Source organism: Hippopotamus amphibius, chromosome 2 (genome assembly GCF_030028045.1).
Source record: "Hippopotamus amphibius kiboko isolate mHipAmp2 chromosome 2, mHipAmp2.hap2, whole genome shotgun sequence".
NCBI classification, from domain to species: domain Eukaryota; kingdom Metazoa; phylum Chordata; class Mammalia; order Artiodactyla; family Hippopotamidae; genus Hippopotamus; species Hippopotamus amphibius.
This window is the reverse complement of record NC_080187.1, coordinates 175,329,717-175,355,872: the sequence shown is the minus strand read 5'-3', so window position 1 is coordinate 175,355,872 and position 26,156 is coordinate 175,329,717. Positions and strand designations below refer to the sequence as shown.

General features: G+C 47.6%; 2 protein-coding genes across 4 annotated transcripts; both read right to left on the bottom strand.

Annotated features, from left to right (window-relative positions):
• Positions 1-391: 391 nt before the first annotated feature.
• KLHL33 (kelch like family member 33) lies at positions 392-8,704 on the bottom strand. Its single transcript, XM_057721362.1, has 4 exons — positions 7,948-8,704; positions 3,328-4,252; positions 3,045-3,212; positions 392-2,939 (listed from the first exon to the last, which is right to left on the bottom strand). Exons 1-4 carry the CDS (start codon positions 8,702-8,704, stop codon positions 2,387-2,389), a joined length of 2,403 nt encoding a protein of 800 aa, XP_057577345.1. The 3' UTR covers positions 392-2,386.
• On the bottom strand, positions 8,688-26,100 carry OSGEP (O-sialoglycoprotein endopeptidase). 3 transcript variants are annotated; one of them, XR_009051295.1, is made up of 13 exons: positions 25,837-26,100; positions 24,431-24,550; positions 24,074-24,249; positions 20,702-20,797; positions 20,517-20,566; positions 20,295-20,373; positions 19,647-19,712; positions 19,445-19,535; positions 19,133-19,208; positions 18,936-19,034; positions 18,736-18,779; positions 12,343-12,432; positions 8,688-8,724 (listed from the first exon to the last, which is right to left on the bottom strand). XR_009051295.1 is itself a non-coding variant. In XM_057721366.1 (12 exons), the coding sequence occupies exons 1-11, from the start codon at positions 25,949-25,951 to the stop codon at positions 18,740-18,742; spliced, it is 1,008 nt and encodes a 335-aa protein (XP_057577349.1). In that variant the 5' UTR covers positions 25,952-26,100; the 3' UTR covers positions 13,299-13,339; positions 18,736-18,739. The 3 variants fall into 3 exon arrangements, 2 of the variants coding, with proteins under 2 accessions (XP_057577349.1, XP_057577347.1); XM_057721366.1 differs by lacking the exons at positions 8,688-8,724; positions 12,343-12,432 and adding an exon at positions 13,299-13,339; XM_057721364.1 differs by lacking the exons at positions 8,688-8,724; positions 12,343-12,432 and having other exon boundaries at positions 18,579-18,779.
• Between the last annotated feature and the right edge of the window lie 56 nt (positions 26,101-26,156).

Below are 26,156 nucleotides of genomic sequence, written 5' to 3'. Positions count from 1 at the left end.
CTAGAGCCTTCTGCAACTAACTCCCCCCATTTACGTACTTTCCAACCCTTGGCTGTCAGCTTCACCTGGGATGGCACGATGCCCTCTTGGACACTATGATTTGACTTTCTGCCACCTTTTTGGATTGGAGAAGTAAGAGCAGGAGATTGTGCCGTCTCTGGAGCCAGGGAAGGAGAAATGTTTAGGGTAAAAGCCAATTTTCAAGGCAGTCAATTCCTGCAGAAAGATGAAGGAAAATGAGGATGCCTTAGATTGTTTCATTTGGTGAGAAGTAGGTCATGGTGACAATGAAGGAGGATGGTTTCAGTCCTGTGGTGGAGACAGAAACCAAATTACAAGGGATATTGAATGTTTTTTTTATAATAGAGAAACTCAGACAAGAATGATTCAATCATGGGGAAACCTTTATTTAAGCCTGTCTTTGCATACAAATCACCAAGAATGTGTTCTCAGAACTTCACCCTAAAGACTCAATCCTCATAGTTTCTCAGTGCTTCCAATTTCCTTCTTCCCTGTCTTCTTCAATCTTTCTTCTCTGTTCTCTTATATATCCTACTTACCCCTCCTCATTTTCAACTATGTTCCTAAACAGATATACAAAAAAACTTAACAAAATATTGAAATCTCCAAACAATGAACAAAAACACGTTAAGTTGCTCTTGGCCAGGATGAAGAAAAATGCAAGGGAGCCTCCCTCATCTCACCCTTAGCAGCGTAAGAATCTTAATAAGCAAGGGTAAGAGAAAATTGACCTATACGAAGAAGTGGCCCTTCTCTGCCCTAAGCTGCTCAGGGGTCAGAAGTGGAAACATCAGACAGGAAAGAGGTAGGGGAGTTGTAGAGGAAGAGAACATACAATTGTTAAGTGAAAGCCATTGTCTTCAGGAAGGCTCCAGGGAAAAGAGTAGGCTGGAACAGCCGCAGAATTCTCTGAAGAATCCCTGGAATACTGACTTCCCCTTTGCTAGGGAGACACAGGGCACCCCATGCCCGACTTGCTTCTCTCCTCTGCCTGGAATGCCTCCCTCCTTCTCTGACCGGTGAGCTCCCAGGAAGCCTTCAAGATCCAGTTCAATCTACACCCATCTGATGATGCCTTCCTAATAGAAGCCTTCCGTGGGCAGAGTTCCCTCCTCCATCCTCAGGACTCTCATACCTTCAGGACTCACAACTACGAGGCATGTGATGTACGTGGCTCCCGTCAGAGCTGTGAGGCAAGTGTCCATACCTCTAAGTCCACCGTAAAATTGTATTTGCTTACACGTCTGTGTGCTGGTCAGGAGCTCCCTGACCTTGGAATCCTTAGTGGCTCACATTGTACCTGGCACACAGTAGATAATAAATAACTGTGACGGAGACAGGAGAAGAGAGGAGAAAAGGGGAAGGAAAAGCAGGGTGGAGGAAAAGAGAGAGGAAACATCTGACTCAACTTTCCCTGGCCAAGAAAAAGGGAAATGGATTCAAAAACCTCTGGAGGGACAGAGGAAGAAACCAGTTTTCTGGGTCTTCTCTGCCTCTCACTCTTCTCTCGCTCCTTCCTCTCACAACTTAGGACCTCACACCACAACTGTACTGTTTTCCCTCCTGAGCCCTCGACCCACCCCAAAGGGAAGGACAGAAGCCACTCAGACTCCTGACTTCTCCCACCCCGTGCCATCAAATCCTGTTTTATCCCTTTGCCACCATGGGCGCCGCCCTCCTTCGCCTCCTCATCTTCCCCACCTGCAGCACTCCCGCCTCGTCGGCCTGGCCCCTGGGGCCCCTGGGCTGTGTCGGGTCCAGACGGGAACTTCTTCCTCAGACTGAAAACCAAGAGGCTCTTGGGGCAGCCTGCGGTGTGCAGCTGAGGAAACGCTAGACTCGGTCTACAAGTTACCTGAGAAAGAACATTGTCAGGAGGGTTTGGGTGTCCCAGGGACTGGAGAGTTAAGAGAAGCAGCAATTACAGTCCTTCCCCCACACGCCTCAACTCTTTCACAGATGGCCCTTCCACATTTTTCTCCTTCATTCATTGGTCAGAATCATCATTTTCCCGACAGCCCTCTCATGGCCCCTACGCCCGGGCTACTGATGCTTCTTGACTGTCTTCCCAGCCAGATGCACTTTCCCCACCAAGAATAGTTCCAGGGTCCATAAACCTTGTAGAGTTGCCCCTGGGTGTCCTCTTCTTACCTAGGTATTCAGCTGCCTCTCCTTTCCCAGTGCTTTTTCCCTAGGAATTCCCAAACCACCTTTTCCCCAATGCAGATCACATATACAAAAGCGATTTATGAGTTTTAAAGCACTGTGCTAGAATGAATGAATCCTATCATAAATAAAGCCTTCTCTCTCGCCCTGCCCCCATCACCTCTATCCTCTCTCATCCCTTCCTCTGCTCACCCTCCCCTCATCCAGCAGGTTTAGCTTGGCACCATGCGGGAACCAAAGCTACGTGCTGCACAGCGGGCAGTGTCAGGATGCAGGCAGGCATCTCCGCCCGGGGCCTCGGCAGAGTTCCCAGGCACAGCCATCGGCCCAGGTCAGGGCAGTAGGCGTGGATCAGGTGGGAGGGGGCATAAGTACGGTGACTGTAGCCACCCAGCACCAGTAGCTCTCCCTGCAGCACGGCACCTGCAGCCCCCACGTGGGGGGAGGGCAGGGGGGTCAGGTGAGTCCAGCTGTCCGTACTTGGTTCATAGGCCTCAAAGCTCAGCAGGTCCCCAGTCTCACCTAGCCCACCTGCTACGTACAGCCGCCCACCCAGAGCAGCCATCACATGGCCAGCCCGAGGTACCCCCATTGGGCTCAGAAGTGTCCCTGGCTTCTCAAGTTTGGGGTCATAGTGCAGCAACGAGGCCAGGCACTGGCCAGTCCCGCTGCAGCCACCGCTCACGTACAGCCGGCCCTCCAAAACAGTAGCTGCGTGGGCAAAGCATGGTGCTGGAAGGGCAGGTGCTGGCCTGTGGGAGAACAGAGCACATGATCAGGCAAGAGTCATCTTCGGTTCTCCTCCTCCAAGACCCCTAGCCTCTCCCTGGTGCCTGAAACACCCCTTCCCTGCTCACCTCCAGATATTGAGTTCAGGGCTATAAGACTCCACAGAGCTGAGGGCAACACCATTGTCTCGTCCACCCAGGGCATAAAGCAGTCCATCCAGCGCCACCAGGGGGAAAAAGCTCCGAGCCTGGCACAAAGGTGCCATCTCCTCCCAGTCCTCTTGACTAGGGTCCCACCTGGACACAGTGGGACAAGAGATGGGAAGAGTGACTCTGGGAGTCTGTGGTTGGCTGGGCCAGCAACCTCCCGCAGCTGCCCGCCTTGGGACCTGCCACTCTTGGGGGCCCATACCTGAGAGTTGAAGCCAGGGTGTTAAAGTGGCCGTAGAAATCCTGTCCCCCACACACGTAGAGCTCACTTCCTGCTAGACTCGCAGCCCCGTGCCGGAAGCGCCCAGGGGCAGGCAGGGCAGGCAGCCGCCCCCACTCCACAGTCCGAACCAGTCCTATGCCGCAACGAAAGGCCCGGGCCCACCACACTCCTCGGGATGGCTGTCTCATGGCCATGTCTGATCTGAGCCCGTCCCCGCCAATCACTACCAGCGCCTGGTCAGGCTCCCTCCGCCTCTCTTGTCCTGGAACCTCAGCCTCCACCAGCAGCTGATGCAGCAAGTCCGGGCTCAAGGGTGGAGGCAGCCCGGCCGCCCGCACCCTCCTCAGCTCCCTGGTGGACATACGGCCAAAGCGGATGCATCGAAGCAGGGCCTTGGCCTCCGACTCCTGGGTGTCAGGGTTGGCCGCTAGCCAACGCCGTGCAGCCACAAAGGCCTCGAACTCCTCCTGCAAGTGTAGCTCATCGCTGTCCAGGAGCTCAGCCAGGCAGGCAACCGGTAAAGAAGGGAAAGTGGAGCACAAAGCCACAGCAGGCAGGTGGGTGAGGAGGTAGTGACGTGCTTTGCTCCAGAGCCTCTCCAACCCAGGGGCTTCAGCCATGGGGATCAGGGCCAGGCAACGGGCAGGGTTGAGGCCTCGTGCCAAGGCTCTCTGGCACAGAGCCAGGCAGGAAGAGCTCTGGTACTGCAGAGCAGCCTGGGCAGCTCTCAGCAGTCCTGGCCACCTGGCCCGCACAACCCCAGAGTAGGCAAAAGAGACGAGGAGTCGCAGGTCCTGGGCAGAGATGGTGTGCAGAGACACCTCTGTGCCCTGGGATTCCCTCATCCCACTCAGGAGCATGGCCCCAAAGAACTCACTGCCACAGGCGAGGGCTGCTCGGTGCACTGCAGGAGGGAGAAGCAGAGGGGGATCCAGAGTGTCGCAGACTGCTAGGCACTCTCCCGTCTTCACAGCCCCAGCTTTGGGCCAACCACCCAAGACCACAGGCCAGGCTGTGGTATATGCACCAGCACACCATGGGGTGCTTGTTACAATGAAGGTTTCACGCACCCACCCCCAGAGATTCTGATTCAGTAGCTCTAGACGGAGACCCTAGGAATTTGTGTTTTAATATGTTCAAACACCCTGCATGATTCTCATGTCAGTGGCCTGAAGACACTTTGAAAAACATTGCTGTAGTCTTTTTGATGCAGGCCAATTAGAAAAAGGGTCTTGATCGATCAACTAGAGAATACGCTACAGAGAACATTTACTAAGATAGGGTACAAAACAGACTGCAAAGACCAATGTGCGACTTATATAGGTCTTTCCGTATTGTGCACAGAATAAAGTTCTTTCCTCTATGACTATAAGAGACACTGACATCAGCCATTCTGCTAGTCAATTTTACTCAAAAAGTGGTACTACACTCAGGAATGGCTGTGACCCAACCTCATCTAACTGCCATCTCCTCTTACCCAAGACAGTGCTTGTAAACTGGAAACCTACAAAATCACCTACTTCAATTGCTCCTTTTATGATAAGGAAACTGAGTCCTAGAGAAAGGGAGTGATTTATTTTCTATCTCCATGCAGTGGCTGTCTGGGCAGATCGCTGTGACATGTCAGGCTGCAATGAGCATACTTGTGTATCAGTTCCCTGCTTATCTGCATGGCACTCGTGACACTGAAAATGTCCTATTAAAAAATATCATTAAATAATTAGACCTCATATGCTCCCTAATGTAACTCAGTTTGAGGTAGCTGGCATCAAGTATGGAGTATCCTGACCAAAATATTTAACCTAAGTGTAATCAAACCTTTAGATCTAAATTCAAGTTTATAGGAAATTTAGAATAAGTTGGGCTTCCCTGGTGGCACAGTGGTTAAAATCCACCTGCTGGGGCTTCCCTGGTGGCTCAGTGGTTAAGAATCCACCTGCCAATGCAGGGGACATGGGTTCGAGCCCTGCTCCAGGAAGATTCCACATGCCTCAGAGTAACTAAGCCCATGTGCCACAACTACGGAATCTGCACTCTAGAGCCTGTGAGCCTTGAGCCCACGTGCCGCAACTACTGAAGCCCACGCGCCTAGAGCCTGTGCTCCACAAGAGAAGCCACTACAAAGAGAAGCCTGAGCACCACAATGAAGAGTAGCTCCTGCTTGCCATAACTAGGGAAAACCTGCAAGCAGCAACAAAAACTAAACACAGCCAAAAAAAAAAAAAAAAGAACAAGTTAAACAAAACCATGAGGGAAAATGCTTACAAATCTAGAACATGGAGCATTGAATAGGACAACTAATCTTGTTTCTTCAATAAGTCATAAAAAAAGGGAGAGAGGACTGTATAAGAGTAAAGGAAGCTTAAGAGACATATATCTGAGTTTAGTATAAACCTTGATTGGCTCCTGTGTTGGACAAAGCAGCTCTAAAAGACACTTTTTTGGACAAGTGGGAAAATTTCAATGTGGACTAGGCAATATTAAGAAATCATTATTAATTTTGTTAGATATGATAAAGATACTGTGGTTATATGAGAAAATGTCCTCTTTTAGAGAGACACATACCCAAGTATTTGTGAGTGAAATGTCTGAGATTTACTTTAAGCTTCAGCAAAAAATAAATAAAATAAATGAAACAAATATAGTAAAATGTTAACTGTTAAGTCTGGGTGATGGGTGTTTGAGTGTTCATCTTAATATTCTCTTTTCTTTGCTTCGTGTTTGAAATGCTTCATAATGGAAAAGAGGGGAAATGCTGCTAGAAGTTCTCTCAGGCAGGTCCACGACATGACCTCCCAGTGAGGCTTATGAACCTCAGACTGCTTTAATCCGTTGTAGCATGTTCATTTCTCTCAAAGGGCAGGTGATGTCGGCATGGCTTTCCACTGTCTTTTTAACAGTAGGCAGTAGCACAGTGCTTCCCAAGCAGTAAACACTAGTGACAGCTTTCATGTATATATTGCCTGAGAAAATCTGCATTCCTTAAAGCAGGTGAGCCACCTCATCTTCCATATCATCGATCAGCCTATAGCTCAGAGCCGTGGACAAAGGATTCACAACCACTTGTATTTTGTGTCCCTTTTTACTCATCATTATTCCCTAGAATTTTAAGGGACAGGTTGTTTGTTAAGCTGGAATGTTTGTTAAGGAAGTGAAAGCACTGATATTGAATACAAGTATGTTTAAATTCCAAATCCTAGTGAGAATTTTATAACTATGAAATTTTAAATTCCCCCTCCATCTAGTGCTATCGGAAATGATAACAGACACTTTGGAAGTCTGTTATGGACAGAATGTTTGTGTCCCCCTACCCCAATTCATATGTTGAAGCCCTAATCTCCAACGTGATGGTATCTGCAGGTGGGTCCTTTGGGAGGTAATTACATATAAGAGTAGAACCCTCATCAATGGGATTAGTGCCCTTCTAAGAGGAGACATGAGAGAGATGACCAGAAAGAGGGCCCTAACCAGAATCTGACTACCTTGGCACCCTGATCCAGCCTCCGGAACCATGAGAAATAAATTTCTATTGTTAAACCACCCAGTCTACGGTATTTTTGTTATAGCAGCCCAAGCTGACTAAGATAGGATGCTTTTCCTTCTGGGAGTCCCAGAAGCACTTTGGGTCCCAGTCATTCCTCTAATGAGCAGTAGCTGTATAGCAAATGGAGAAGTCTTAAAGTCTGATTTCCTTATCAATAAAGTGTAAGAGCTGAACTAGATAATATCTAAACTAATCCCTTTTCATTTTAATGGGTCTGCACTCTGACTCCATTTGCCAGGTACTATGAGTCTTTGGTTTGGCTGCATAGGAGGCAATGCATGGCCTAGTGAGAGCAGACTGGGCTAGTGGATGTAGACTTGTATCCTGGTTTTCACCAGTTAACATCTCTGAGTCTAATATTTTTTATCTGCACCTAGGGATAATGATATCTAACTCACTAGTTTTCACTGAGATTAAAAGAGATGGCACGTGTAAAACAAATTCCTGGTACCCAGTACCTTACTAAATGTTAGTAGAATCTGAATAAATCTCAACTTATTCAACCCTCTTTAGCTTTCCTGGTGATCAGCAGAGTTAACTTCAAAGTGCCATGACCTGGTAGCCTTAAGATTCTGGCCAAACCATACCAGACCTTGCTCATTAGCGATAGGGTCAGCGGCTGCCATGGTGTCAAGCTCACTTAGGGGAAAGGAAACACTGTGAATTTTTCCACCGTGTTCCTCTGGCTTTTCCTGTGTCCTAAATAGAAGACGCCAACAAGGGCCTTTGGTTAATCTCTCTCTGAGTCAATCACCTCCTGCTTGTCCTACTGGCATGGACTATACCTTAGCTCCAGCCAGCTGACTGGAAATTTCTTGTTTCTGGGCACAGGAAAAGCCGCCACATAAATCTGTCAGTGTGCCTAGGAAAACAACTCAACTGCGCATGCCCCATTCTCTGTGGGTCAGGAGAGGCGCCAAAGGCCACCCCAGGGAAATTCTGCCTGCAGCAGGGAACAAAACCATTATGGTAGGGATGGAACCACCTGCTGCTTGCACACACCATTCCGCGTGGCATCTGCACCTGCGTTAACGTAATGCCCCATAGGCTCTCACCCCGCAGCCGGCAGCCGCCTGCCTCCAGCTCCAGGTCACACCCGATGCCTTCTTGGTACAGGAGCTCGATGCTGCGCAGGTTCTCTCTCAGTGCTTCTGCGTGGCTGGGCTGCTTTTCATCTTTGCGGCCGTTTCCAGCCCCCTTGCGTCCCCACTGGGCCGCGGCCTTCACCCGGGGTGCTCCCAGGGCATGGGCCGCGACCAGCACATCCCCCCGCGGGGCGGGTCCCAGCACCCCCTCATAGGCAAAGGTCAGCACGGCCTCCCAGGCCCCAGGGGTTACGTCCAGGATGAGGGGGGGCTGCGGGCCTCTGCCACCCAGCAGCCTGCCTCTGAAGAGGCTGCTAATTGCGGCCAAGATCACCCGATGCACCCCGTATACTCGCCCCCCGACTGACACCTCTTCGTCCAGCAACAGCCTCTGCTCTCGCAGCCGCTGTGCTTCCGCGAAAAACTGGCTGGGATGCTCCTCGCTGCACAGCCCCTCGGGCTCCTCTGCGTCTTCTCCATCCTCATCCTCTTCCTCCTCCTCTTCTTCCTCTAGGGACAAGGCTGGAGAGGGCAGGCTCCCTGGGGCCATGGGCCTGGGGCCAGGTTCTTCCAGAGGAAAGGGGGGCAAACCACGATCCTCGTCCGGGGATGGAGGCCAGGAGGAGATTCTCTGGGCGGGCAAAGGGAGGCCAAGGTCGTCCTTCTGGACAGGAAGAGAGACAGCTTCTGGGTCCGAGGGACGGTGTGCCGAGTCTGAGACGCTCATGGCCCAAGTTTGCTGGATTGCTGCAGGTAAGCAGAGGAAAAAGAAGAGAGGGTGAGAGCTGGACCCACAGAAGCCAGGGGAAGCCCTGCCTCCAGTCTGGTGATATGTCAGTCCCTTTTCCTACTTCAACCCCCTCCCCTCATCCCAGGGTTGGAGCATCTAGGCTACACTGCACAACTGTGAGGTTCCCCAGGTGCAGCAAACCGCACCAGAATCATGTGTAAAGATCCAGTACCCGGAACTGTGCCCTGCCTGTCTTGCCCCCATCCCAGTAGTCACCCTCCTAAGACACCAGCGTTCAGCTTGCCCTCTCACTTGAGCCTGCTCTACTTCTGATAGCATGGCAGAGGGAATGACACCCCCAAGCCCTGTCAGTGGGTGCACCCTGCTAATTATAGCTGGCGCTGGCAGGCTAAGGCTGGTCTCCAGGTGGCCAAACTCCTGACACCCAATCCCTTAGGCCCGACCCGAGATGACCTCCTTCCCCCTTCCACTTGTAGGTCATGTCCTGGTGCTGAGTGAAGCAAATTCGGAAGCCAGGGAGGATGCAGGGATCTGGTGGAGTAAGCCAGGCCAGACAGGCTTGCTTCACTGGACTAGGCTGGAGAGGATGGGTGAAGAAAGTCTAGACTCTGCATACCCACGGGAAAGTGGGGAGAAAGAGTAAAGCATGTGTTTGGGGTCGGTCCTGGCCTTTATTGATTTTTCTGAGCATGATAAAGCTGGGACCCTGGAGCAAACAATACTGGCGTGAAACTCAAATATAACCCATCTGGTCCAAGGGCAAAGGGGTGGGGGATGTGAAGGGGCATGGACCAGGGGGGAGGTGAAGGGGCATGGATCAGGGCTATCGACCATGGGTGACCCACCCTTAGCGAGGGGTTTCCTCCCTGTCCTAAAGTGGAGTTGGTGGTGAGAGAGCCAACCCCAACCCTCGTGCTGCACTGCCCCTAATAGGTCTACAGAGAGGCAGCCCGTGGCTGTCCTGGCCTGTGAAATGGGCAATAGTGACCATCCTCTGCATGGATCCTCTTATGGCCTCCTCTTCGCAAGACAAGGTGGCCAACACCTTGGGCCCCCATCAAGAAGAGGAGGAACTGCTATCTGGCAGAGACAAACCCCAGGTCCGTCTCTGCCCTCCCCCTGCTGACAAGGACAAGGACACTGGGCCCCGATCTGCGTTCTTTGCCAACCCATGGACGTGGGTCAGCTTCACCGCAGCCATGTGTCTCTGGAGGCTTTGCTCAGCTCCGCCAGGGTGAGACCCATACCCCACAGCGAATCCCCAAAAGTTGGATGAAACCTGCTCTTCTGGACCATCACCCACCCTCTATTAAACACCTTGGGACTGACTTCGCCCCATAGCACCTCCGGGTCCATTAGCCATCCTTCTTGGTGCTGACGTGCTGACTGGGGCGGGGCCTTGGCATCTCAGTCAGCAGACAATATTATTTCCATTTCTGTTCAGGATCCCCATGTGGAGCCACACGCTCAAGAAGGCGATTTGGAGAATTTGGGGGCCAATGCACTTTAGCTGGGTCATAGGAATTATGGTCAGAGATTGGTGCCCAGGGTTCGCAAAGGGTGGGGATGAAAGCAGGGAAAGAGAACTTCACTCAAGAGGAGAGTCTCAAGGGTACCTCTGAGGGTGAAAGGAGAGGGCTGAGGGTGACCTTGACTCCTCCCTCCCTCCCCTGCTCCCCCAGATCTGCTACATGCCGGACATCTGGGGCATTATCCTCTACCTGCAGCTGTCTTGGATCAGTGCTCAGGCAGGCACAGGTATGGGCTCCGCACTCTGCTGGATAGTAGGAAGGGATCTGGGCCTCGACCTGGGGGAACTGAAGGAGCCCCATTCCCATCCCACTCCAGGGCTCAAATAGCTCATTATCCTGCTCTCGGCTTCAGTCACTGCTGTCGCCAGCCTATCTCCGCCATCTCCACCAACAGCAAAGTCAAGGCTGGTGAGTCTGTTGTGACTCCACAACCTCTTAGGGCCCACTCTCCTGTCAGGAATTGCTGAGACCAACTGACTCTTCTTTCCTCTCCTCTCAGGTGGAATCTACTTCCTCGTCTTGCACAGCCTGGGTCCAGAGCTTGGCAGTTCCAGTGGAATCATCTCTGCTTTCTCCAGTGCGGTAGCCATGGCTCTGTATATGGTGGGCTTCCCAGAGACCCTTTCGGACCTGCTCTGGGTAATGCCCATTCCCTTCCCTGGTGTGCCCTTTTTTCAAGTCAGCTGTCCACCTAGCATGCACTTTTGTGGCTCCAGCCCGGGCAAGTCATTTTAAGAATCAGATGAATGCATGAAATCAGCTGATAAAGTTTTTGTGACCCCTACCTCCGTGTTCTGCCCTTCTAGGAGCAGGGGATGCAGCTACTGGACATGGGTCCTGAAAATGAGTTTCAGGTGGCGGCCCTGGTGACTGTGACTATCCTTCTGGGTGTGGCACTGGCAGGCATGGAGTGGGAGCCCAAGGCAGGTGAGGGGGGATTGAGTTGGGAGTGGAAAGACTAAGGGGATGGCGGTGAGAGACGGACAGATCAGGAAGGGGCAAAATGTGGGGAAATGTGGAATTTTGTGTGTGTATACGTGTGTGTAGTTGACAGAGCAGATTTCCAGGGACTGAGACCTGAAACTAGCTAGTTTTGCTGGGAGAGACTCCACATGACAGTTCTTAAAGGGAAAAGTAAGGAGGACTTCCTCTGAGGATCTGTTGGGATGAGCACTAGACAAGGACTATCAGATGAGAAATGCCCTGTTTCTTGCTCCCAGGTATTTACAACCTTGAGCTTCACCCCTCTAGCATGGGAAAGGACATTTTGCAGTTTGAGGCAACAAGGAAAAGAACTACCTATTTAGCCACATTGTTTTATGGAAAGAGGTTGTAGAAAAGGGAACAAGAGGGTTGGAGGGAAGAGTGAAGATGAGATAAGGAGAGAGGAGGGAAGGAGTTACTCCTTCCCTCCTCTCTCTCTCTCCCCCCTTATCTCTCTCTCCCTCCCTTCCTCTGTCTTTCTCTCTCTCTCTCTTTTTCTGGGGACACTCCTCCCCACAAACCCCAGCCAACAAGCCACTGGCTTCTTTGGGTACCAAGGTGAGACAGTGGGAAGCTGACTGAGAAATGTGTCCTCCTCAGAAAAGAACCCTCGATTTCTTATTCTGTATGTCATTCACAAGTTGTCCATCAGACCATTCAGAGTCCTGTAAATCCCTGGGCCAAAATTCTCTTATGCTTCCCAGCCTAACCCAAGTCACTGACCCTAAACTGGGTAGAGGGGTAAAACTTTGGGCTCAACGACAGAAGCCAGGGGGTGCTCCTCAAAACCTCATCTTTTCTCTCTGTTCCTTTATACAGGAAGCATTTTCTTGGAAAATGTGGTCCCACAGTGGTGGGCATGGTCCAGAGGGCAGTTTCCTTGGTATGTTTTCCATCTTCTTTTCCTCAGCCACTGGGGTAGTCACCAGGACCAATATCTCTGGGGACCTCAAGGTGAGAAGGATGTCCAGGCACAGAGCATACTCTCTATCGCTCCTCTTCTCTCTCCACTAATGGTTCAACTTTTGTTCCCAGGACCTTGCTACAACTATCCCCAAAGGAACCGTCCTTGCCATTACGTGGACCACATTTTCCTACCTGCGCATCTCTGCCACAATTGGGGAGGCCCTCCACTCCTGCCTTCAGTGCTGAATGACCTGGAACCCTGGTTTCTCCTTCTCTGAGGGGCTAGGTGATGAAATGAGCAAGAGGCATTCATCAATTATATTAAAAGTAGTTTGTATGCAGGTAGGCCCCCATCCCTTCCTTCACCAGTTCTCCCCACCCCTCATTTCACTAATGAATTGCATGGTGTTCTTTGATTATCGAATTTGGTCGTCCCCCCAACCCCATGCACACAGACTTCCGTTTCCCCCTTTGGCACTGGTGGTACCTAGACAGTCCTACTGCTTTGGGTTGGGGTTCTATCCCCATGGAATGTGTCTTAAATCTCATTTCCAGGCTCGTGTATGACTTGAGATATTTTAGGAAATAAGACTGACATGGGTGTGCAGAGTGGGAGCTGCCTAGGGTCAGAGTGCCAGGATGGCTGGTATCTTGGCAGATGTCAACAGCCAGGGTCTTGCCTCCATGGACTCTCTGATTACTACCAGGTGAGTGAACCAGAGGGGAAGATTAAGAGAGATAAATCTTACCTAGCCCATTGCCTGGCATAGAATAGATGCTCAAAAATCAGTAATGACTTAAGTGGATTCATGTTGGAGGAGCTGAAATCTGATGGAAGAGGAGTTTCTGCGGTGGGGGGTATTGGCTGTGGGATAACAGTGGCTATAGTCTCTACCTACATCTGAACAGATTTATGGTTACCAGTTTGCAAGAAATGCCAGTTAGGCAGCAAAACAGAAAAACTGAAAAGTGAAGAAGCCCTATTATCCCTAAATCCCCAAGGACAGAAATTTCAGAGGATGACATACTCTCTGTTCCCTGCTGAATCTGGGGTTTCCTTTCTCTGTAGCCTAAAGGCTTTTGAAGACTTGGTGGCCTTATATACGTGCAGAAGCCACCACCAAAGGGGGACCTGGCATCTAGCTCTCTCAACACTCTTGCTCCTTCAGGCTACATCTCTGAGCAGGACCTGCAAACAAACCGAAAGCAGGTAGGTACACAGGAAGAGGGCCATTAAAGTGGGGCAGGGTACAAACCGACATTGGCGCTCACCCTGTCACTACTCGTTTTTCCTGACCATGCAGTCAGAGTGGCGTGTGTGCCTTTATGAAGTCCTATGGCTGCCCTCACAATCACGAGTCTGGAAAGATTCCAAACTGCAGGAGCATAGGACTAGTCCAATGGCTAGAGAAGCTGAGGAACAGGTTCCATTTCTCACATTGCCTTCCATAATTGGAGCCTACCTGTGATCCCGCAGTCAGCCTGCCCCAGGGCCCTATACATGGCTGGAGATGCTGTCCAGGGGTCTGACATCGATCATTGCCTTCATTTGCTGAAATCAGCAGTACACACTGACCCTATACTGCTGATAAGAGACTTAGGAGGACAGCCAGCTAGGAAGAGGAGTACATAATTTAGGACTCAAGGAGCCATGATTTTAATCTCCTGGCTCCACAAACTTTGGGTCTATCCTTGGGCAGCCCAAAGCTTTGGACACACAAGGGTTTTACAACAGCCCAAAGCTTCCTAAGGAGAGATCACCCCTACTAAGCCATACGAACTGCGGCTATAGTGCCAAAGAAGGTCCTCGCTCCACAATCCATTCCACCCCATGATATTAATAAAAACTTACAAATAAACACCTGAGGCTAATGTGTAATAACATACTGGAAAACTCCCCAAGCCTAGAAAAACAGATCATTCCTGTTCTTGAATATATTCAAGAATTTATTTTCTAAATTCCACCCCAAAGTTTCCACTTTAAACCTCCATGCCTTAATGCATTTCAACCCATTTATGTCTGTCCTTTGTGAAAGAAAAAAAAAGTATTTATCATCACTTTCTATTTAGTAAATAATCAGAAATTTACTCTTTCCCAAGCTCATGTAATCCCAATTTTTAAAATCTTTTGGCCCAAGTCTTATTTTATAGTCCTTTATTTCTTTGGTTTAGTTCCCCATCAACTTATTCATTCATTCAGCAAATACTAATTGAATGTCCACCATGTGCCAGACCCTATTTTAAGTACTGGGAGATGACACGCCAATGAATAAAACAAGATACTCCTTCCCTCAGGGAGTTTATATTTCAATAAGAGGAGACAAACAATGCAAATAAGAAATACAACTATTAGATTACAAGTGTTAGGTAGAGAAATGAAGCAGGGAAGTGGGCTAGAAAGCACCAGAGGAGTACAAGTTTTTAAAAAATTTTTGCTCTTTTTATTTTCATTAATTTTTATTTTTTTTTGTTTTTATTTTTGGCTGCATTGGGTCTTCACTGCTGTGCACAGGCTTTCTCTAGCTGTGGCGAGCAAGGGCTACTCTGTTGTGATGCATAGGCTTCTCACTGCAGTGGATTCTCTTGTTGCAGAGCATGGGCTCTAGGTGCACGGGCTTTAGTAGCTGTGGCACGTGGGCCCAGTAGTTGTGGCACATGGGCTCAGTAGCTGTGGCACACGGGTTTAGTTGCTCCCTGGCATGTGGGATCTTCCTGAACCAGGGCTCAAAATCGTGTCCCCTGAATTGGCAGGCAGATTCTTAACCACTGCGCCAGCAAGGAAGCCTCCAGGAGTAATTTTAAGTACGGTTGTGAGGAAGTCCTCCCTAAAAAATGTTGAGCAAAAACTTAAAGACTATACCTCCGCGAAGAGCTTTGCAAGCAGAGGGAACAACAAGTATAAAGACCTCGAGGGGCAGTATACTTCCATTGTTTAAGGAAGAACAAAAGGCTGATGTTGCTGGAGCAGAGTGAACAATAAGTAGCAGGAAGTGAGGTCAAAGCAGTAAGTAGGGCAGGTTATGGAGGCTTTCACAGGCCTTTAAAGGACTCTGGTTTTTATTCTGAGGTAGGAGAACACAGAGGGTTTTACAAAGAGTGACATAATCTGGCTTCCATGTTAACACTATTCACTCTGGCTGCTGTGCTGAGAATTGACTGTAAGAGGGAAATAGTGGAAGCAGGTAGACCAGCTACTGCAATAATCTTGGAGACAGATAATTCTGCCTTGGGCTAGGGTGGCAGCAGTTGAAGTGAGAAACTGGATTATGGATATATTCTGAAGGTAAAGTCAATGTGATGTGATGAACTGGAGGAGACGAAAAAGAGGTGTCAAAGATAATACCAAAGCACTTTACCATGAACAACTAGAAGGATGCAGCTGTCATTAACTGAAATAGGAAAGACCACAGCAATAAGCTGGGGAGAAAATAACTTCAATTTTGTATATGTTAAATGTGAGATGCCTATTAAGCATCCAAGTCGAGATGCCAAGGGCAACTAGATATTCAGGACAGAAGTCCAGACTGGAGCTAAACAATAGGGAGTCATCCCGTTGAAATGCTTTAATGTATAACACTGGATGAAATCACTCCAGGTATGTATGTAAATAGAAAAGCAGTCCAAGGACTAAACCCTAGAGAGCTACTGAGATGAGGAGAAATCAGCAAAGGAGACTAAGAGTACTTGGTAAACTAGGAGGCAAACCAGAGAATATGTCCTAAAGCCAAGTAAAGACAATGTTTCAAAGAGGGGGTGTCAAATGCTACCGACAGCCTGTGTAAGATGAAGCAGAAGATGCCATTAGATTTAGGTGTGTGCATGATGGTGACCAGGATGAGAACAGTCGTGGTGCAGTGGACTTAATAGGGAATTGGTGGAGAGAAAGTGGAGAAGACTCTTTTAAGATGTCCTGCTATAAAACAGAGCAGAATAAATAAACTACAAGGATGTATTGTACAGCACAAGGAATACAGCGAATATTTTATAACTCTAACTGGCACATAACCTATAAAAATACTGAATCACTATGTTGTACCTCTGAAACTAATACTGTAAATCAACTATACTTCAACTTAAAAAATAGTCAACAGAATGTTTTTTAAAAATTGAGCAGGAAGGGACTTCCCTGGTGGTGCAGTGGTTGAGAATCGGCCTGCCAAGGCAGGGGACACGGGTTCAACCCCTGGTCTGGGAGCATCCCACATGCTGCGGGGCAACTAAGCCCGTGTGCCACAACTACTGAGCCTGTGCTCTAGAGCCCGTGAGCCACAACTACTGAAGCTCACGTGCCTGGAGCCCGTGCTCTGCAACAAGAGAAGCCACTGCAATGAGAAGCCCAAGTACCACAACGAAGAATAGCCCCCGCTTGCCACAACTAAAGAAAGCCCATGCACAGCAACGAAGACCCAACACAGCCAATGAATGAATGAATGAATGAATGAATGAATAAATAAATAAATAAAATTGAGCAGGAAAACTGGAAGCAATTGGAAGGGGAAATGGGATCAAGAGAGGCTTATGTCTTTGTAAGATGAGAAAAATGATAGCGTATTTGTGTGCTGATAGAATGCTCCTGGAGAGAAAGGGAAATACTGACCCTACAGAAAAGGAGGGAGAACTGTTGAGAGATGTCCTTGAAAGCTAGAGGGTGGGACTGGCTGCCCAAGGATTTGGATGGGAGCCTGGACAGTTTGTTTAGAGCAGCATTTCTCAACCTTGACACCAATGATATTTAAGCCCAGATATTTCTGTTGTGGGGGGCTGTTCTGTGCATTGTAGGCTATTTTGCAGCTTCCCTGGCCTCTATCCAGTAGCACCACCTCCCAGTTGTGACAACCAAATGTCCTCTGGGAGCAAACTCGGTCCCAGTTGAGAACCACTGGTATACTGTAACAGGAGAAAGCAGAGCTTACAGGTGTAAATACTGGAAGGTATGTAGGTATAGTGGTAGGAACTTGTGACCCTTTTCTGATTGTTTCTATTTTCTACCAAAGTAAAAGTGAAAGTGAGAGGGATGCTGGAGATTTGAGGGATCAGAAAGGAGGGCAAGTGGGGAATTCCCTGGTGGTCCGGTGGTTAGGACTCCGATTTCACAAGTCATGCACCACGGCCAAAAAAAAAAGGGGAGGGTAAGTGAAAGGACTAGGGAATACTGCTAGAGCATAAAGGACCCACTTAAGTTTCATGGTAATGAATTTAAAGACAAGTCAACCTGGATGTTTCTTCCTAGCCCTTTCAGCTGCATGGGTCTAGGAGTAAAGTCGGTGAAGAGCAGAGTACGACAAAAGCAAGAGAGAAACAAGAGAGATAAGGTGTTTACAACGAACTGCTCATGACTGGAATTTAGTTGGAGGAGGGAAATGAAGGCATGTGGAATAAACTGGAAAAATAGGAAGTAATGGTGGGAGAGTGGGATGTTTGAGATTGAGATATGGAGTAGTGGCAGGTCTAGAATATGACCAAGGGAATGAGTAGCTGAAGTGGGGTGGAGGACAAGATCACTGGAGGAGCAGAGAACTGAGACCAGAGTGTTAGAAAGATAATCTACATGGATATTTAAATCACCAAGATTTATGACAGGTATTGACTTGTGTTTCAAAGCTGAGGTATGTTAGAGATGAGAGAGAACAGTCTAAAATTAGTGTGAGAAAAAATGAGGACACCTACACTGCCTCCAGGCCCAGTGGTACAATGGGCGTGAGGGAAACCACCACCACTGCAGGTGGTAGAAGAAGCAGAATCCTCAGGAGAAACCAGGGCTCAGAGCAGGACTATGTAAAGGGAACATTCAAGAAGAGGTTGAGGATGCATGGGATTTTTGCTAATGACTGGCTGTGAACTTCAGAGGTCACAAAAAGAATTTCAAGAGTTAAGAGTGGGGTATGTGGGGACAAAAAGGGGAGTGGAGAGTGATAGTTATCTGAGTTTAGAAGATGAGAGGTGACTGACATAAACAAGGTAAAGCACATGATGAGATCGGTTCTGGTGGTTGTGGCAGGGAGGATGTGTGCCCGGCGCCCCCCTCAAGCCTGCCGGTGGAAGTGTCTGTAGGCCCAAGTGTGTGGAGGAGGCATAGTTTTACTTGTGAGTTATGAATCAGCATGAAACTCTGCCTGGCTCCAGGCTATTTTCAGGGAAATCCTGAGTACCTATACATCCAAGAATTTAAACGAGATGATGAATGCAAAGTGATCAGCGTAGGATCTGATGCTACAATCATATCCATGATAACAGCACTGCTGAAAGGAGGTTAGAATATCTAAGAGATTCCCTTCAATTTTAGCTCTAGAGCAGCAGCGCCAAGGCTACCTGCACAGTTGGCCAGGGTGCTGCTCTGACCCCTGCCTCCTTACCCATCACCCCATCAACAAGAATTTATCCAGTGACAACTGTGTCACCTTCCTGAACACAAGTTGATTGCCAACATATAAAACCAAAAATACTTTAATGCTGAGTCATCTTGAGTTTCAAATGATAGGAAAGAGGAGTCCATAGCCTTGCCAGGATTCTTATGTCATGACAGAAATTAAGGCCCAGGGTCCCTTGGGCTCCACTTAGGGCACCATCTACTCCAATTCAGTTAACCTTGTTAGTCCCTCCAGGTCACTTCTACTTCATCTGTCCGATACCTGTAAAAAAAAAAAAAAAAGGAAAAACTTGGTGACAGTTATCCCTTAGCATCTTCCATTCTTCTCTGCCCTCATGATTCTGGATCCTCTTCCCTGCTGATGATTTTTGCCTACCTCCCATTTAATCCTGTCTACCTCCTCCAAGGGGCTACTCACCTCTGTGTGACCCCAGATTCACTGAGAGGAGTCCTGTGTCCAGCCCGAAACATCTCCCAGCCAGCCTGGGCTATCATGGCTCCATTGTCAATGCAGAATCTGGGAAGGAAAAGAGGTATGAAGTTCATGACCGAAGGGTAGAAAAGCACAGTAATTGGAGGGGAAAATAATAATAAAGAAAGGGAAAGGGCCTTTACCTCTCATCTGTGGCAAAAAGCCGGGCTCCGCGCTCCTGGCACATCGTCCCCATCATTTCCTGTAACCTCATATTACCTACAGAGGTATAGGTATGGTTAGCTTATATTTAGCCACTTCTCCACAGTCTAGCTGTACACCTCATGTGCACTGACTTAGGAAAATGAAGTAGTGGTTCTGGGGACAAGGATTGGGAAGCACAGGACAAGAGATAAAATGAGTAATTTCCCCAAACTCTTAGAGACTTAGAGTATCAGGAGGAAGATGCACGTGCCCCAAAATAGGAAAGAGAAGCACAGTACAAGGATACATACACCCCACACCTCCCACGATGAGGGCCTCCTGGGAGCCACAATGTGCCATGGCTCGCTCTGTGATCTCTACCAGCATTGCAAACACAGTTTCCTATGGGGACAGACAAAGTGAAAACATCACAGGCCATCCCAGCTTAGTTCTGTCTACTATATAAAAGCTCTTCCAGTTCCAACTTTTTGTCCCAGCTTTTTCCTCCATTACCTGCAGGGAGAAACATAGATCCTCAGGAGTACACTCGCCTGTGGCCAGCATCCGCTGGGCTACATCCTGTAGTTAAAGGGGAAAACAGATAAAACAATGACTTGCGGTTTGGGGATGACATACAAGCAAAAAATGAGTGCATGTGGAGGATCACAGCGTTTCACTACAATTCAGCTCACCAGGACATCCCATATGACACCTTGCCCTTCACTAGCACTGAGCTATACAAAACCAGCAGCATTCTTTCAAGATTCAATAATTATGAACGTCTGCCCTGGCAGACATCCTCTATCCCAGTTAATTTTTCTCCAGAGCACCTGTCCCCATCTGACCCTTTTTATTTTATTATTTCCCCTAATTTCTTTTTTTTTTTTTTTTGGTTTCTTTTCCTGTCTCCCACCCCCACCCTATGAAATGCAAGCTCCAAGTAAACAGGGATTCGTTTTTTGCTCCATCTTGTATCACTATTGCCTCGAACAGCACCTGGCACACAAAAGATGTTCAATAAATATTTGCTGAACGAATTTATTCAGCATCTAACATGGGCCAGTACTATGCTATAATGCAGAAAATACAATGGTGAATAAAACACATATGCCTCATTAAAAAGCATGAAAGTGCCCATCTCCTCACCTCTCCCACACTCACCTCAATGAAAGACAAGATTCCCGAGAATGAGACGTCCATCCCCTTTACAGTGTACGGCAGCTCAACTAGCTTCTTGCCTCTATGTGGGAGTATATGAGGCACTTAAGCCTGTAGTCAGCTGGCTGCTCACCCTCCAAAGCCCTCCCAAACCTCATTAATACATGTACAGGGAAATCCCTGGCTCCCCACCAGTCAGCCTCCTTCCACCTTATTCCCCCTTACCGCTTTGCCATCTGTTCAATGTTATAGCCTGGACTTGGGTCATTGGAAATCTAGCAGAAGGAAAAAGACGATGAATCAGATATCCAGGAAGCCTAAGAAGCTAATTTAGTACTTTTCCCCTCCTTTTCCATGGCTCCCCGAAAATTCACTGACATCCTTTGTTCTCTGTAGCCTCAATGGCTTACCTTCAGCACTCGAGCAAAACGATCCAGACAATTACCCACTGCAATGTCGATGGTTTCCCCAAAGATGCGGTAACGATGTTCTGAATATGCAATCACCTAAGGGTGATGAGGATGTCCATGAAACCTCAAGTCTGTAAAGAGGAGCATTTGGCTTTGGGGAAGAACATAGCAGAGGATCAACATGGTCACTAGAGCTTCCAGTAAGCAAAGGGGAAAAAGTACTTTCCCAAACCCTCAATGGGTACTTTTTAATAGCGCTTATCTGAGAAGTCTACATATACCCCAGGGATTCCCAGAGCAGATTTCTAGTCTACAGAAGGTTGTCTAGGTCAGGGAAGAAGCAAATTATCATTGTGAATACATTTTTGTAGTTTGGAGGTTCCTGATATTCCTTTAAAAGCAGGACAGACAGTGTGGACTAGAGAAGGCTTTCCTTCTTGGAGACAGGGAACCAGAGTCCTTCTAGATTATCCTACCAGGGTGGTGGTGTTTGGTGGTGTTTTTAACTCACCAAGACAGAATTTAAAAAACTCATAAATCCCAGGGAATTCCCTGGTGGTCCAATGTTTAGGACTCCAGGCTTTCACTGCCGAGGGTGCACATTCAATCCCTGGTCCCCTGGTCAGGGAACTAAGATCCCACAACCCATGCAGTGTGGCCAAATAAATAAATAAATAAATAAAACACCAAAAAAAAAAGAAACACCTCAAAAAAAACCCAAAACTCAAAAATCACATACTGACTAATGACCCATCCAACTCAGCACTGACAACCAACTTATGTCCATTCTTCATATGTGACCAGCTTCTGGCACAGAGAGCAATCACCCACTGACACATGCGCTCCATACTTCTGACAGTGAGTACTTCTTAAGGCCCATAAGTCCCTTGTCCCTTCTGGTGCTGCTAGGAATTTTCTGCATTCTGATGTAGCCCTTATTTTACTGTCAAAAGCTGGTAACAAGAGGAAAGAAAAAATTCTGCCTTTCTACTCTGTCATCCACCCTTCCCTACCCAATCATCTTCTGTTTTTTTACACCTAAGCAGGCTTCAAACGGGAGGAGGAAGAGAGAAAATTCCATCATTGCTATCTCCATTAACTCTTGTAAGCTTCCATTGCTACTTTCCACACCCCAAGTCCCTAACCTGGTATGATATCCTTCAGGCCTCAACCAGCTACCTTTCCTCTACCCATTAAAGTTCCCATATCACTTTCACAAGCATGTGTGCTTCATCTTTAATAACTACTTTACAGAATGAAGTTTTAGAACATAACCCTTTCATAAGCAGGAGACAATGACCATTCCTGACAAAAATCCCATCAGGTGTTAGGTGGGAAAGGCGGGAGTTCTCCAATCCCAACCTAAAAAGATCTCATAAGGTATCCCAAACAACTCTGGCTTCACCTATGAATTTAAAATATCTTCTACCATTCATAAAATGTTTTTTAAATTACTTATATTTTCACACTCTTAGAGTAAAAACTTCCATATATTTACCACCAGTAACTAAAAAAAAACATGCAGTTATCGTAAAGAAACAAATGGGGGGCTTCCCTGGTGACACAGTGGTTAAGAATCTGCCTGCCAATGCAGGGGACACGAGTTTGATCCCTGGGCGCAGAAGATACCACATGCCATGGAACAACTAAGTCCATGCGCCACAACTACTGAGCACGTGACACAACTACTGAAGCCTGCGCACCTAGAGACTCAGCTCCGCAAGGGGAAGCCACAGCAAGGAGAAGCCCACACACTGCAACAAAAGTAGCCCCCGCTTGCCACAACTAGAGAAAGCTCGTGTGCCGCAACAAAGACCTAAGGCAGCCAAAAAAATAAATAAATAATAATAAAAAAAAAAACTAAGGGGCTTTTTAATTAATTTATTTATTGGCTCCGTTGGGTTTTCGTTGCTGTGCATGGGTTTCTCAGTGCGATGGCTTCTCTTGTTGCAGAGCTCCTCTTGTTGTGGAGCTCAGGCTCTAGGCATGCGGGCTTCAGTAGCTGTGGCACACGGGCTCAGCAGTTGTCGCACACGGGCTTAGCTGCTCCACAGCATGCAGGATCTCCCCGGACCAGGGATCGAACCCATGTCCCCTGTACTGGCAGGTGGATTCTTAACCATGCGCCACCTGGGAAGTCCTGCCCCTTAGTTTTAATTGCTAAGATACATAGAAAAAATAAGCTTCAAAATAATGAAAATGAAAATTCTTTATTTTGAATACTTCAATCCTTACCATTCTTTCCTTCTCTAAACTGGAAATTCCTCATCCCTATAGTCACATATATAAAGGTCACCTAATGTTCTAATCAGATTGCCCAAATATGCAGTATTACAAACTCTGTTGTGGGTTTTCTAGTGTATCACATTTTAGGTTCAGGTGAGCCCAGCTTTCCTCTTGCAGTTCCCACCACTCAGGTAGAACATGAAAGTTCTCGGCACAGTGCCTTAGAATTTAAGAAGGAATGGTGGAGCTTTGCTGCTGTTGTCCTGAGTGGTTTCTGTCAAAATGGGCAAGTTCATGAAACTTGGAAAGGTAGTGCTGCTCCTAGCCAGTCATCATGAAGAACACCGATGATGGCATCTCACTATTCCTGCAAAGTGATAGCTACCACAGGCAAGAAGAACACCACCAGGAGGTCAGAAATCGAGTCTTTTGTGAAAGTTTTTAACGATAATCACCTCATGCCCACATGGTACTCTGTGGATAGCCCCTTGGAAAAAACTGTTGTCAACAGGGATGGCTTCAGAGACCCTGCTCTTTTCTTTTTTTTTTGATTTTTTTTAATTTAAGTATAGTTGATTTACAATGTTGTGTTAGTTTCTGGTACACAGCAAAGTGATTCAGTTACATATCTGTGTGTATATATTTTCTTTTTTTTAGCGTTATTTGCGTGTATCTTTTTGTTTTTATTTTTTTATTTTTTTTACAATAAACTGCATATATTTAGAGTGTACAACTTGGTATCCCAACCTCCCAAAGTCATTCCCCCCCAACCCTCCTCGCTTTCCCCACTTGGTGTCCATATGTTTGTTCTCTACGTCTGTGTCTCTATTTCTGCCTTGCAAACTGGTTGATTTGTACCATTTTTCTATATTCCACATATATGTGTTAATATATGATATTTGTTTTTCTCTTTCTGACTCACTTCACTCTGTATGACAGTCTCTAGGTCCATCCATGAGAGACCCTGCTCTTAAACGCATGGCCCAACAAGAGGCCAAGGTCAAGTTTGAGGAGAGATACAAGACCAGCAAGAACAAATAGTTCTTCCAGAAGCTGTGGTTTTAGACCTGTTTTGTTTCAGTCATTAAAAATACCCAAAAACCTGAGGGGGGAAAGAAAGAAAGAATGGTGAAGTACTCTAAATACCTGTGTATTTCCTCCACTGACATATAGCACAGTTGGGCTGGTGGCTCCGGTGATGAGGCGGCCCATCTCAATGTGGCCGATACAGTGGTTAACACCCAACAATGGCTTATTCCACAACTGGGCCACAGTACGGGCCACAACAGCCACAGAAACCAGTGGGGCACCCATGCCAGGACCTACAGGGATAGAAATGGAAGTTAGAATCCTAAAGAGATTGGGAAAAACAGAGCTGGAGGAAGCAGGCAATGTCAAGGTCAGGTGAAGGTAGTGGTGGTAGCAGAGATGAGCTTCAGACTATTTTGACCTAGCCAGGCTCCAGGTATATTCTTCCATTGTTGCCCACTCTCCCAGCCGTACCTTTGGTGTATGCAATGCAATCAATATCCTTGGAGGTTAATCCAGCCTCTGTTAGTGCCTCCTGCAGCAGGTCCAGGATAACAGCTCGGTGGTGCCTGGCAGTATCACCTGGAAGGAATCCTAGGAGAGGGACACCAGTCAGAGATCATAGAGTTTTTCTATAGAAAGGTAGGTAGAAGTCAAAACAGACTTTTTAGTAGGGCAGGAAGAGTTCCTTTCTCTTTCCTCAAGCATCCTGTCTTCTACATCTTCAGATACAGTCTTTCCATCCTGTTCAGCTAGGTTAAACAGTTCTCAGAAATGCTCTTCTTCAAACAAAAGACCCATGAGTTTATTGTCCAAGGTGGGGGGAGTGGCATAATACTTCATTTTTTATATTAGGAAAGTAATTGATTTTCATTGTAGATAATTTGCTTTTTCTAACAATAAAAACAAATAGTTCAAAAAAAGAAAAAAAAGAAAGAAATGCCCTTCTTCACACCCAACTCCTACTCAGCACTCAATTCAAGTCATACCTATCTCACACTCTCTGGTGAACTTCTATGACCCTACAAACACCGTGCATGATAACACTACTGAATTTAACACACTATATGTAACATAAAATGACAGCATTATAATTATCCATACTTTTCTCAGTTTAACCAGGACCACCTCAAAGCATTGGCTATTTTATTTATCTTTGTAGTCTTGGTGCCAAAATGACAAGAGTGAGTGCTAAACATACATATACATTTCTATACGTATGTTCGTCACAACATCACCTGTTCAGGGAGGCTTTTCAGGTATATGCAAGTCAGTTGCCTTCTCCTATGTAAGCAGGTGTTTGGGGGCAGGGTAGGCAAGTTACAATATAACTTACAAATAACATTTACTAAAAATGGTAATGTGTCTGGTACTTTTAATTCTCAAGACCCAGTGACGAAGGTATTACCATTCCCATTTCAATAAGGAGCAGAAGTCCAAAAACAGCTACTGAATATTGCAAAGCCAGCCAGTTGTCTGACACCTAAGCTGGGAGCCTTCACACTCCTTCGCATTCTAGAATATTTTGATTGCATCTACGTTACACTATTTATCACACTGTAATGTAAAGTTCTGTTTACATGTCCAGCTCCATAGCACCCTAATACATCTATTTTCATATCCAGCAGCCAACTGACGATTAGCACATAAAAGATGCTCGATAAAGACTGAATGAGCTCAGAAGATCCAGATCCAAGTGCCTGTGACTCTTCTATCCATCAGCCTCGTGATGATAACACTGTCACATAATCTCAGAGACTCGGATCAAAAACTATGAGGGGACAACGCGTCCACGCCTTTCTTCACTAACGTTTAGGAAGATGGCAGGTGATGCGGTGCGGAGAAGTGCGCCGCGAACTATAAGTTCTCTACCCCCGTACCTGTGCCGGGAGGCGTGACGTAGGTCCGCCGCGGATTCGCCAGCACTATGCCATCCCGCACCACTCCCACGCCAACCTTGTTGGCGCTGCCTTCAAAACCCAGCACCGCCGGCATGGCTCCTGACTACCCCTGGAGCCGTTCAGCCCTCACCAGTCCGCACGGGGACGCAGACTCTGGGTCGCAGAGGAGGAGGACGAGCCCGTGGCTGCTAAGTAACAGCGCGCACTGGGACAGATACCAAAGAATTCCCCAAGGAAGCGCGCGGGCGCTGGCCCCAACACCTGTCGTCACGACGACCCATCAAGGCCCCTTCGAGGGC